The sequence below is a fragment of the Podarcis erhardii genome (assembly GCF_964252035.2).
Source record: "Podarcis erhardii genome assembly, chromosome: 1".
NCBI lineage: Eukaryota > Metazoa > Chordata > Lepidosauria > Squamata > Lacertidae > Podarcis > Podarcis erhardii.
In genome coordinates, this window is record NC_138497.1 from 85,466,648 (window position 1) to 85,480,014 (window position 13,367).

The window sequence follows — 13,367 nt, forward strand, 5'->3', positions numbered from 1 at the left end:
ATTGTAAAGTGAGGTCAGAACGAAAAGAGATGTAGAAGGTATGGGGCTATTATGTTATTGCAAGTGACTGTTCGCGAAAAACATCTTGACGTCGGTAAGCCAGTTAACATCTATGATAAAAAAAAATCCATTGTCCAGTCCTATCCACAATAACACAGTCCCTCCTGATTACTCGTAATTCAGTGGTTTAACGTATTCTCTTTTGAAGTTCCTCTCTGTCAGTAAGATTGCCTTGAAGTCAATTGCAGAGTTGAATGATTTCATATTGGTATGATCATTTCTCCTCTTCAAAATATCCATACAAACCAGTTAGCGAGATAGCTGTGTCAAGAGTATACCAGGAACTTTTGTTTTGATATAAATAGGTAGTGTGGGCCTTATTACCACATAAAAACAGCTATATGCCCACTTATTTTAGCTGTAAGCCACATTGAGTCCCTGTCAAGGAAAAAGGTGGGATATAATAATAATATATAATTGCAGTTCTTGTTTTTTAAAAAAATGGAAAAGCTTTAATTACAAAATAGGCACATATCTGTTTTCCAGTTGTATGTAGTGCAAATAGGACTGAATATACACACATATACATATGTGTAGCTGTGATCATAACTACAGGTGAATGACAGGCAGCTTCCTCCTGTGCAACCCACTTTGAGGGCTCAGTCTTTCAGCCAGCTGAGTGAAGAGGAAGGGTTTCAAAAGCTGCATGGAAATACAACCTGCCCTCTTAACAGTTGATTGCAATTTACAATGTGGAGTGGAGAAAAGGTGGAGAAAACTTGGAATCTGAGAACATGCAGAGAATGACAGTTCATTAAAAAAATTCATTATGATTGATGAAGAAACCTGATAACGTGGATAAGCAGACATTCTGGATGGAAATTTCCTTGTCAGGAACCATTTATTATTTCTTCACTCAGTACTGCTACTGGTCCCTTCCTGTTCCTTTGGGCAGGAAATTATGCTAAGTATACTGATGGCACCATTTGAATAATACAAGTGAACAACTGGTTAGATTTGATGCAAGATCTTTATTACAGAAATAAAACATTTACTTGTAAAATGTTCAGTTATGCAAGCAGTGTTAACAATGCTGCATTCATAAGCATAATTACTAGCAAGCAAGCCCCATTGAACTTGGTAGGAATTAACTTTTGAGTACAGATGCTTAGGATTGCTTAGTGCAAAAGTTATTGATGGGATGAGGAATCTGAGTTAAGGATGTGGCTAATGTACAGAAATGGATATCAGAAGAATTGTGATTATTAGAAGGGGTGCATCTGAGGGATAGTGCATGACTGCATTGAGGGTATAGAACTAAAAGAAGATTTGGCTGTACAAGAAGTTGCATGGATTTAACTTTGAATCTTCTTGGAATTAAATTGGTTTAAGCACCAGCCTCTACTTTCATCCATGAAAATATCACTCCTTAAGAAATCATACAGATACAGATATATTTGTGAGGATAGCTATTCCAGTGTACAGTGTTCACCAGTCTTTACAAAGGAATTGGTGATCATGGACATTAAATCAGTAATTAGCTTCATAAAACTCTGTTAAAAGGGAAATCAAACTCTGATTTTACCTACTGCAAAAACCTTGCAAGTACTTAGTTAACTGAAGTAGGTGGTCCTATACATTGCATGACATCAAAATATAACCACCAGCTAGACATTGGACCGACCAAAACTGGGGAGCAGAAAAAGGGGAGGGGTGGGAGGGCATGTAGCAAGTAATCAAGATAATGGGGCAAGGCTTTTCCAGGAGGTAAAAGTTTAGGCAAGTGCCTTATTGGGAGGCGAGGAGAGAGCCAGATAAAACAATCTTCTCTGTCTCCAGCAGCTAAATTCTAGCAGCTCCTGGGGCCAGAAGGCATATGTGATTCATGGAGTTCACAGCAAGGTGCACATGCCTTTACGCTTGATGTCAACAAGGGAGAGCAACAATTGTAATTTGCCTTCGGTATAGGGAGGGTAGCGAACGGCGTTGATTGCCTCCAATCCCATGCAGCGCAAGAGTGTACCACGTTGATGAGTGAATGTGTCGAAGCTGAACTTGCCGTGGTACTTGCCTAAGCCACTGTATCCTGCAACAGAAGAAGAAAGCATACAGTTCAGATCCTGCTCCCTGGCAAAAGCTTAGTGTTTGCCCAACAGCCTGGGCATGGCCCAGCCAGATGGGTGGGATATAAATAATAAAATTATTATTATTATTATTATTACTATTACTATCAATTTCTCCAAGCCAGATTGCAGCAGGTGTGCTCAGAAAGAGTTCCCTTATCACAGCCCTTGATGTTTATCTTCAAGGCATTTTCAGGGTTTTGAACCCACTTGGCAATGCATCACAACCTAAAATCATTGACTAAAGATAATCTAGTATCTTATTACCTGATTCTACCTGCAAACAGTATATACTTGGATACTGTGTTCTGATGTTTGGCAAGACTTCCCACTTTACTATCACTAGTGAAAATGATCCATGGTGTGGCACATAAAAAATAATAACCAGCTTTTAAAAAATGTAAAGGAATTCAGCTGCAGGCCTCTGCACTCTTGCCTGGGAGCAAGACTTCAGCATAATGGAGCTAATGTATGAGTAAACATGCACAGGATTGTGCTGGACATGTGAAACACGTTCCTTTGATTAAGCCTGCCGTATGAATACTGGAGGGGAAGGAGATGCTGCATTCTGGCAGATTTGAATACAAAAATTTGTTGCCATATTCCTATGGAGACCGATGGTTATCTTGGTTTATATGCTGAAAAAGTGTAATATGTAATACAAATAGTACCTATGAATATGAAACAACTACTACTTCTAGAACTAGAGGTACTGGGACCTGGCCTGAATTGAACAGTGATTCTTCCAGCCCCACAACAACTAAGTTAATCCAGAAGGATTGCTATAATTTGGTAAAGGACGGGTTCAAAGCCTTCCTGCCAGCAGATCCCTAGACTACAGTTCTAAATGGCACGCTGGGATGCATGTTTGCAGCTAATTCCCTTTTCTATTTTGCACTTTGTGCATGTAATCAACAAATGCACCAAGAGCAGTACAGAAACCTTGGAGGCCTTTGGCCTTCACCCATGGGAAAGGAAGGAGTATCAAATTGGGAGGAAGCATTTGCAGAGGTAGGGGAAAGAGACAACATGGGGGAGAAAGGCCTTATTCATACCTATGCCACCAAATGGTAAGGTGACCAATGTTGAGTATATAATGGTATCATTGCCACAGAAGTTGCCACTGCTTGTACAATTCAATACGTGGTTCACAACCTATGGAGAGAAAAAGAGCAGAAGAATATCAAGGGCCATGTCCCTGATAGCCTCAAGTTTGGGGTTTGATAGGTATTAGCTTTTGTAATTAGAGACACTTCCAACCATTTATTTTCTTCAGAGCTGCATCATCAAACTTGCTCCAATAATAGATGTTTATTGACATTTTGCATCTCAAAACCCAAATGGAAACTCCCTTACCCTATGAGGTAGTGCTCACTGAGTACTGTCTGTTTTTGTGAGTCGATACATTTAATAGGGTTTTTCCATTCATGTTCTCTTAGTCCTTTCTAAAAGTTTCTGTACTGATGGCAGTGTCTAGCAAATCATCTGTGAACTGCAATGCAGGCATATGCAAATGTCCCATATGGGGCTCAAACCTGCAACCTTGGGGTTATTAACACCACACTCTAACCAACTGAGACCAACTGTGGGGAGATCGTGTTCAGTAGTGTCTCTATGACAATCATAGCAGGTGCTCTGACTTTTAAAGGATGCAATATCAAATGCTGTGGGGCTACTGTCTAGAAGTTTGCTAAATCTAAATCAGGGGTAGGCAACCTAAGACCTGGGGTCCGGATCCGGCCCAATCGCCTTCTCAATCCGGCCCGCAAACAGTCCAGGAAACATCGTGTTTTTACATGAGTAGAATGTGTGCTTTTATTTAAAATGCATCTCTGGGTTATGTGTGGGGCATAGGAATTCATTCATTTATTTTTTTCAAAATATAGTCAAGACCACCACATGGTCTGAGGGACGGTGGACCGGCCCACGGCTGAAAAAGGTTGCTGACCCCTGATCTAAAGGAACTGCAGGAGATGTCTGCACAGCTGATGCACTGCAGGAGTTGCAGTCCTCTCTTAATAAATGGACCCCTTGCATTCAGAGTCTGGATTCTTAAAAATAAAATTACATACAACTCAGGCTTCTGATAGATAGCAGAGGAGATGAGTGGGAAAGTTTACAGAAGAACTAAAACGTGCGTGCAAATACCATATTTTCCGCTCTATAGGACGCACTTTCCCCCCTTCAAAAATGAAGGGGAAATGTGTGTGCGTCCTATGGAGCAAAGACGCCATAGCCCCGCGACCCTCTGCCGGCTGGAGAGGTGACGCGTGGCTATGGCAGGGGCCTCTATAGCCGCGCGTCACCTCTCCAGCCAGGAGGGTGCGCGCGGGGCAAACGAAGCCCCCCGTGACCCTCTCCTGGCTGGAGAGGTGACGCACGGCTATGGCAGGAGCCTCTATAGCCGCGCATCACCTCTCTAGCCGGGAGAGCGTGGGGGGGGGCAAAAGAAGCCATAGCCCCGCGACCCTCTCCCAGCTGGAGAGGTGACGCGCGGCTATGGCAGGAGCCTCTCCGCTGCGCCTTTCCACTGCTCCCTGACCTGCTTTTTGGGGTTGGTGGTGGGCTTCCCCCCGCCAGCCCCAAAGAGCAGGTCGAAAGGAACCTGAAGCCTGGAGAGCGAGAGGGGTCGGTGTGCACCGACCCCTCTCGCTCTCCAGGCTTTCAAGGTAGCCGCCTGAACGCACCTTAAACGGCACCTTGTTTTAGAGCGGGAAAACAAGAGGGGGAAAATTCTCCCCCTCTCTGCGCAGCGCCTCCTGCCGCTTCTTGTTCTCCCCCCTCTAAAACAAGGTGCGTCCTATTGTCCGGTGCATCCTATGGTGCGAAAAATACAGTAGATGTCGAAATGAAATAATAGATGTCTGCTGCGCTAGCACCATCTCCTGGCCATTTACAGCAGTTTCGGCAGGAGCTTACGTTTCAGAGGCAGCCCAGTCACCCCAAACAGGAAAACAGTAGCGCGTATTACATTTTGAAGATACATCATCCAACTGTTTTCAGTGCCCATTTGGTGAATGAATTCAGCGAACGAGGTTTTGTGAGTCTAATACAAGCCAAGTCACAAGGGACCTGGGATCGGCCGCAGCTCACTGCCCAGCAAATCCTTGTTGGCAAACATGGTGTTGCCACAGTGCAGCGCAGCCCCTTTTTTGGGGCTGGGAGGGTGAGGTTCAACTCAGCGGCAGAGCTGAGTTGTATATAGAAAGTCTCAGTGGGTTTGATGGCATCTCTAGGTAGAGACAATGCTGATCTGGATGGGCCAGTGACCTGACTGTTTAAGGCAGCTTCATATGCGCCTATGAAAAATATACACATCTGGGGCATGAATTGACACTTAGGACTGTGGCACAGTTTCCATTCATTTTAATGGCATTGGTATAAGAACCTTTCCCAGTGGATTGTTCCCATGTGCTGTATAGGGATCTTAATTCACTTATGCCATATATCACATTTTAAGGGTCTTTCCCCTTAAATAAGGTGGTTTATTTTAAATGTGAACTTAAACAACAAATGTGAACTGAAACAACAAATGTGAACTGAAACAACAAAGAGTCTTGTGGCACATTAAATTCATGCTGAAATCCTATACAGATTTTCCTGAGCGGCAAAGAGCAATCCAAACCACCAGGTCTGCTGGCTAGGAGGTGTTTGGATGTTGTGGACGTTGCATGGGGTAAATCACGAGCGTGTCTGACCCTTTGCAGATTTCCCCACTTTGAATCGCACAGTAAGCCTCCACTTAATTCAGTGGAACTAACTTTCACATGAGCATGCATAGAATTGTGTTGGAATGGCCATTTTGCCACTGTTCATGTGACACATGAAATTTTTGAAATTGAGCTACTGTTCTTTATTCATGCATGCTGAACAAAAGTTAGATTCTAGAATTTTCATGCAGTCTAAGACCTTTCCACTCACCTCACTGGCTAGCACAAGACATTGCATTCTGAAAGAGTGTGTGCGTTTGTGTGTGTGTGTGTGTGAGAGAGAGAGGGGGGGCGCTTGCACTAGCATCAGACAAAAGGGGTGCACACCCTTCAGAGATCTTTTAAAACTAAAAGATACAAAGCATTGGGTACTCCCTCCCCTTTAAAAAAGAAATAGTGGGCTCAAAATCTCGCAGGTAGGTGGGGGAATGGAACTATACTGCAATGTCAGAGCCACTATCCAAGGAAGTACACCGGACGCTAGCACTGTCACCTTCCCCACATCCAAAGCTCTCCCAATATTCATGCTACTTGAGTGCAGGAATTTCTGTTTACCAGCAACTCTGGCTAGGAAGAAGGATTTACCTTGAAAGGCGGTTTTACAGAACACACTGTCTTTTGTCCAGAAGCCAAAAGCCTCTGTGTGTGATTTATGCCACTGATACATATAATAACTGGTGTAGTTGCGGGCTGCTTTGAAGCCTGATGATTAAAGTCTCCGCTGCCAAAGCTATCTAAAGATGTTAATAACATCAAATACACCAGCAAGGCATTCTAGCGTGTCTCAGCCACACAGCGTCACTCACTGCAAAGATAGTTGGGCTGCCAGTCTGGCAAATGAACCTCTTGCTCCAAAATTACTATTCACTGCAGAAGGGACAAAACTGAAATGATATGGCACACTTGCTGGTTTTTTAAACCCTAAAGCCTCAGCTCTACTTTCTGTCACTTGATGATCACCTTTTAATGTTAGGCTAAGGGACTGGGGAATAAATAGGAAGAGAGTTGGCCATACACCAAATTCTGACTATTTTTCAAACAGCTGCACACTAGATTACTTGTAGCACCACTTTATGGTCCTTGTTCCGTGTATAGCTAGATACTTCAGTACATTTTTTTATTTTATTTTTAAAAAAAGGCTTAGTGGGAATGTATTTGTATCCTTGTCCATCACAACCACAAACAACCTCAGGTTCTATGTCTGTAGGTCAGAGCAAATTCACTGCTGTCAGAATTCACTGTGGTCACTGATTTTCACAGGACAAATATAGCTTGTTCTTTCTTGCTCAGGTTAAAATCCTATGCATACTTACTTGGGAAACAAGGCTGCAACCCTCTATGGAAATAAGCCCATACATGTTTCTCAATAATGCTGTAGCTAAGTCTTCTTTAACTCCATGGAATTCACTTCTTAAGAAACAAGCCTCGGGCTGTGCATTTACGATATACACAAACATTTGTTGTATGTTACAAAGAATCTTGAGGTCCAACATGCCTCCTTGCCACCGGCGCACTGTTTAAACACTGTGGGCATGCAGAGGTATGCTGCTGGGAGCTGCTCCATGGACATTATACCAATGTTGATACAGCCAAGCATAAGCACATTTTGAAAGCAGCATCACACTTCTCTGGCTGTTGGCCAGCTTGGGTCATGTTCCTGTAACCATCCCCAGCTTCCTGGATTAGGAGAGCTCTAACCCTAAAGCTGATCAGAAGGTCAGCGGTTTGAATCCCCGCGACAGGGTGAGCTCCCGTTGCTCGGTCCCTGCTCCTGCAAACCTAGCAGTTCGAAAACACGTCAAAGTGCAAATAGATAAATATGTACTGCTCCAGCAGGAAGGTAAACGGCATTTCCGTGCGCTGCTCTGGTTCGCCAGAAGCGGCTTAGTCATGCTGGCCACATGACCCGGAAGCTGTACACCGGCTCCCTCGGCCAATAAAGCGAGATGAGCACCGCCACCCCAGAGTCGGCCACGACTGGACCTAATGGTCAGGGGTCCCTTTACCTTTACCTTTAACCCTAAAGCATACCTTGCAGTCGCAGGAGAAGGCATAGGCAACCAGTGGGCGTTGCTTTCTATTGATGTAGTGGATGGCCTCGTCCAAGTCTCCCACAGTGAAAATGGGCAGGATGGGCCCAAAGACCTCTTCTTGCATGATTGGCTCCCACTCCTTCACATCAGCCAGTACAGTGGGGGCTGCAGGCAGAAGATTGCATCAAGACACATTATATTCTCAGATTGCTCCCATGCCTTCCAATTCAGCCATGGCCTTCGTTTCACCCAAGGCTGCACTTCCCAGTGCACAAGCCCACAATATGCCTCTGAATGCCGGTTACTAGGGAGCGCAAGTGGGTCCAGTGCTCTTGTGCTCAGGACCTGCTTGTGGGCTTCCCTCTAGGCATCTGGTTGGCTACTGTGAGAACAAGATGCTGGACTAGATGGGCCTTTGGCCTGATCCACCAGGGTTCCTCTTGTGCTGTTAAATGTTTTTAATATATTTTAATTCTGTTTTGTTACATTGTTTACTGCCAAGGGCTCCTTAGGGAGAAAGGGCAGGATATAAATGTCAAAAATAAAAAGGGGGGAAATATCAAAGAGGGTCTCCCGGTCTTTCCCCCACCCCAGGCTCCCCGTCAGCAGGTCACTTGCTCACCAATGTAACGGTCACACTCATCAGACTCTCCACCAATGGCCACTCGGCCACATTCCAAGAATGCTCGAAGGCGCCGGAAGTGCTTATCGTCGATCAGACGGCCAAAGTCGGGCGAATCCTGGGGGCAGTCACCGTAGAATTCACGGATAGCTTGGCGCAGGCAAGGCATCAGCCTCTCCTGCGTTTCAATGGTGCAGATCACATAGTCTGGTGCAATGCAAGTCTGGCCAGCGTTGAAGAACTTTCCCCAGACAATTCGGTTGGCCGCGTTCTGGAAATTGCAGCATTTATCCACGTAGCAGGGGTTTTTGCCCCCCAGCTCCAGAGTCAATGGGGTCAGGTGTTTGGCTGCTGCAGTCATGATAATCTTTCCCACACGGGGACTCCCTGCAGAGGGATGGCAAGATTTAGGGGAGTCACAAGAGAGATACGTTACTCCTCAAACTCCCACCTCACATTCTGCACCAAGATAACCCCAAATCCTGTGCTTAAAGAAAGAATCTGTGTAAAAAATGAATTTTGGAAATAACATAGCCCATATTTAATTTTTATAATTTACTGCCGTTCCAAGATCAAGGTTTGCTTTTTAAAAAAAGTGGAAATCTGACATTCTGTTGGGATGTGGCTTATGAGGATGCTTTAATTTTATAAGCACTATATAAAGGGTGATGGTAATAAAAATGGAGGTGTTTTTTTTTAATAAAAAAAGAGATTACCTGTGAAAAAGATGTAATCAAACTGGTTCTCCAGGAGTTTGGTTACCTCTTCAGAGCCACCTGTCACTACAGCAAAGGTTTCCTGTAAAATAAGAGAAGGTTCACGTTAGACAAATTCATGCAGGATAAGGCTACCAGTGGCTATTGTTATGAAGAGTGCAGCTCTCCAAGATCAGTGATAGTGAGCCTCTGAATACCAGTTGCTGCGGAACAATGGCAGGAAAGTGATGGTGTGCTCATTCCTCCCTTGCAGACCTCCCATAGGGATCAGGTTGGCTACTGTGGAAAACAGAGTCCTGGAGTAGATCCAGCACAGCTCCTCCTATGCAATTCAGTTTACCACCACTACCACCACCACCCTCCTGAGAGATAGTTCAGTGGTGGCCCCTGTGCCACCACTTGACAATACCCATCACACCGGGGAAGGAAGACAACTGTAATACTCAGGAGCAGGAAGAAGGCACGTCCAGTAAGTTGGCATCAGTTATGCTCTGAGAAAACACAAAAGAACCAAGGAACTCACCGGGTCAAGATAACAAGGCAGCGCTTCAGCAAGAAGCCTTTCAGTGTGGCGGGCTAGCTCTGCGGGTTTGACAATCACGCAGTTCCCTAGTGGGAGAGAAGGGACACATTACCATAATGACAGGAGACAGAAAGACTACAGCATGCCTGGAAACAAGCAGCAGCAGTCGCTGTAGAGAGACCAGTGGAAGAAGGGAGATGCCAGTGGAGATTCCTCTGTGAAGCACTAGATGGAGGACCTCTCATGGTTTTTCACTCACCAGCTGCGATGGCCCCCACAAGAGGCACCAAGAGAAGATGGATGGGGTAGTTATAGGGTGCAATGATGACGACCACGCCGTACGGGTCCTTGCGGATGAAGGCACAGTCAAGCTTGGTGGCCTATAGGGAAGTGAAGGCACACACAAAAATCTATGAAGCAAGTGGAGCAGAGTGAAGAAGAGTGAAACGAGTTGTAGAAATGAAAGCCTGAATGTGCATTTGAACCATTGCTGATCTTTAGTGCAAAAATGCATTCAGTCAACATAGCTAAAATGGGGCACTTATGTGATCTTACTAAACCCGTGGGAATTTGAGTGCTGCTGGCACAGGAACTAAAGCACTAGGAGACTAGCTGCTGGAGGCCCCAGTTTGAGACCTTACATACAAATAGATAGACAGATAGATAGATATAGTAATAATAGCAAATGAGTTAAATGACTCCTTCGAACAGAACTTCCATATAACAGTTTTGAAAGGGCACTGCACAGATACAAGATCCACCCCCAGTTTAATGAGCACAGCTTCTAGACTTTTCTCCCCATTTAACACACGAGGTCATCTTTCCTCTTTTTTCAACTCAGCCTCCTTACCAAGTTCTTGCTCACGTTTTCATCCTTCATCCAGCAGGACAGGTTGTTAAGAGCATTGTTCACCTCACTCCTTGTGAAGGCAACCTCAGCAACCTCCCCTTCGAAATGGGGCTGTACAGAGGACGCAAGAAAGAAAATACATTAGCAGAGTCCATTCTGGGCTGAAGAGCCACACCATGCCGTAACCCTTGTGGTTCCTCTGACCTGGATGACCACACTCACCCTTCGCATGTCTTGATTCAGGGCATGCAGGAGATCTGACCTCCTCTCCTCCAGGAAGCGATTCAGGGCCTCCAGCTGCCCTTGCCGATACTCCATGGGACGTGTCTTTCCCGTCAGCCAGGTTGCACGCAGGCAGTCCACAAGGCCAGCATAGGGGTTCATTCTGGAGAGAAAGCAGGTGCTCTCATTTATTTGTTTTACTTATTTGAGGCTTGTGTATATCACTTTTCATTGTATGGACCCAAAGCAGATTGAAAAGCTGCTGCAAGACCCCCATGTCATGGATCATTTATGAAAACACCATCCCCTAAATCAGGATGCCCCAGAATTGTATCATCCTTGATGGGTGTCTGCTTTCCTTATTTTGTTTATTATTGTGTGCCTACCTGGGGAGAATCATCTCCTGCTTAACAGCTTCTTGTCCTATTAATGTAGATGCACGAAACCCTATTGTGCTTCAGGAAAGGATCAATGAAATGTTTTTCCTTCGTGCTCTGGAGTGGGGTGTGGGTCACGTTGGGGCTGGTATGCATATTCCACACACACAATAGGGTCTGGTATTTAGGAGCTACCACCACATTTACCTCACAAACTCAGCTGATAAGGGTGACATTCAGAGAATCAATGGAGCCCCACCAAGAACTGGCTGCTCACTGGACAGACTGCACGTTAGCAATACTTGCCTCATCTGTTCAAAGTCAAAATAACTTTGGGCTGCACTGGATTGTATTGGGCTAAGTCCAGAGCAGAGCCACTGAAATGAATGAATGGGAGTCATGTTTGTTCACTTCAGTGGGTCTACTCTGTGTAGGACTAGCATTGAATGCCACCCACTGCAACAAGAAGTAAAGGAATCTGTCTACAGCATGTTCTCAACTACTGTGGAGGGTCATCGATGGGGTGCCCACATCCACTACAATACTGCAACAGGCACACCACGATGCCCATCGGTTGAGCTGAATTTTCCATGCTGGATTTGTTCATCAAATGGTCCACCTTCACTGCCTGCACCCACTCCCTTCTTGTCTGATTGGACAGACTCCAACAGTAATAAAAATGCTAGCACATTTGCAAAGCTAAACAGGGTACAGTATGGTTTCAAACTGGATGGGAGACCTTGTGCTGAGATGCCTGCATCGCTCGGAGCTGGCTGACCTGACTGGAAGAATCCACAACCAGAAAGAGGAGGAAACACAAGAAGATTGGAAGAAATTTAAAGAATATTTAGCGAGATATTGCAATATAAGATAATTAATAAATTCCTAGAAGTAACAGATTAGCCTAAGGGATAGAAAAAGATTAATAATGATAACTATTATAATTGGAAGTAAGGATAAGAGTTTGTAATGAAAGAAGATATTGATGTTATAAATATGAAATTGGGAACTGCTAAATATGAGATATGATGAAATTCAGATTGGAAGGTGTCAAGGAAGTCTTTTAGCAATGTAAATATACCTGGGAACAAGAAGAAGAAATTCTTCTTCTTTTTTTGTGTTTTTGTTGCTGTTAAGTTTTTATGTTGTGTTAAGTGTAATGTTTTCCTTTTGCTTTTCTGTTTGTGTGTTATAAGACAAAACCAATTTAAAAAATGGGGGGGGGGGAGATGCCTGCATTGCAGTGGGTTGCACTGGAAAACCCTCAGGAAGCCTCCCAACTCTACAATTCTGTGATTTTATGATTCTATAAGAAAGGAGATGTAGGTGCCACAAGACGGTGTGGAAGGACTAGAACAAAAGACTAGAGAAGAAGCAGGCATGAGAAGGCACGCCCCATACATTTAAAGCACATACACATCCCATGAATCCTAGTTTGTTAAGGGTGCTATAAACTGTAGCTTTCTGCAGGATAAAGCAAAGCAAAAAGTTTAGCACCCTGTGATCCAGGACCGGTCTTACTTCTGGAGAGGAGTATCATAACCTGTGAATAACACATGTTGACCAACCTCCAAAAACCTAACCCAAGCCTCCAAAAACCTAATCCTGTTTCCTGAGCTATTTCCATCTCCAACGTTTCCCATTGAATAGGCTCCACCCTGAGACCTGGCCTGGCACTTGCTGCTGCAACATCTTTGGAGGCGTACAGGTTGCATGGATACAGTCCTGTCATGCTGAGTAGCATTGCCCTTGTCTCAGCTTCCCAGCAGCTGATTGGACAGCTTTTGCTGACAGGAAGACTGCCAGTTTGAACCCAAAAAAGGTAGGTGGAGAAGTGAAAGAGGAATGGAGGAAATCTCCATTCAAGCTTTCCCCTCTGATTATCCCAGAAATTTTTTTGCAGGGCAGTTGTGCAAGACAGGAAATGAGGAGGTAGGATTACGGGGTTTCTTGGGATTTTTTTGGTGTAGGAATTTCATTGAACTTTAATTCCCTAAACGCTGGAGAGCAGGACGAGTTGTTGTGGTTTGAGAACAATACTTGCTTTAGATTCCTGGCTCAGGTTCATCATTGTAATCCAACTGCTTTTAAATAATACTTTGCCCCGACCTAATTGAAAAGTGTCACATGCATCTCCTGGGTTTTGGTTTATCTTCCAGATTGTGGTGACTTTCTTAAGGTAAAGGCTAAA

The 13,367-nt window shown here is 44.6% G+C and overlaps 1 protein-coding gene across 6 annotated transcripts in view; it reads right to left on the reverse strand.

Moving 5' to 3' along the window:
• Positions 1-1,011: 1,011 nt before the first annotated feature.
• Positions 1,012-13,367, reverse strand: part of ALDH3B1 (aldehyde dehydrogenase 3 family member B1) — a 28,039-nt gene continuing 15,683 nt past the window's right edge. For all 6 annotated transcript variants that reach the window (XM_081838332.1, XM_081838329.1, XM_081838331.1 and 3 more), the window contains 9 exons: positions 10,800-10,962; positions 10,578-10,688; positions 9,987-10,107; positions 9,728-9,813; positions 9,205-9,286; positions 8,489-8,875; positions 7,865-8,031; positions 3,179-3,278; positions 1,012-2,086 (listed from right to left, as the gene is read on the reverse strand). In XM_081838332.1, coding sequence (XP_081694458.1) covers positions 1,893-2,086; positions 3,179-3,278; positions 7,865-8,031; positions 8,489-8,875; positions 9,205-9,286; positions 9,728-9,813; positions 9,987-10,107; positions 10,578-10,688; positions 10,800-10,962 — 1,411 coding nt within the window. In that variant the 3' untranslated portion in view covers positions 1,012-1,892. The remainder of the gene's footprint in view (positions 2,087-3,178; positions 3,279-7,864; positions 8,032-8,488; positions 8,876-9,204; positions 9,287-9,727; positions 9,814-9,986; positions 10,108-10,577; positions 10,689-10,799; positions 10,963-13,367) is intronic.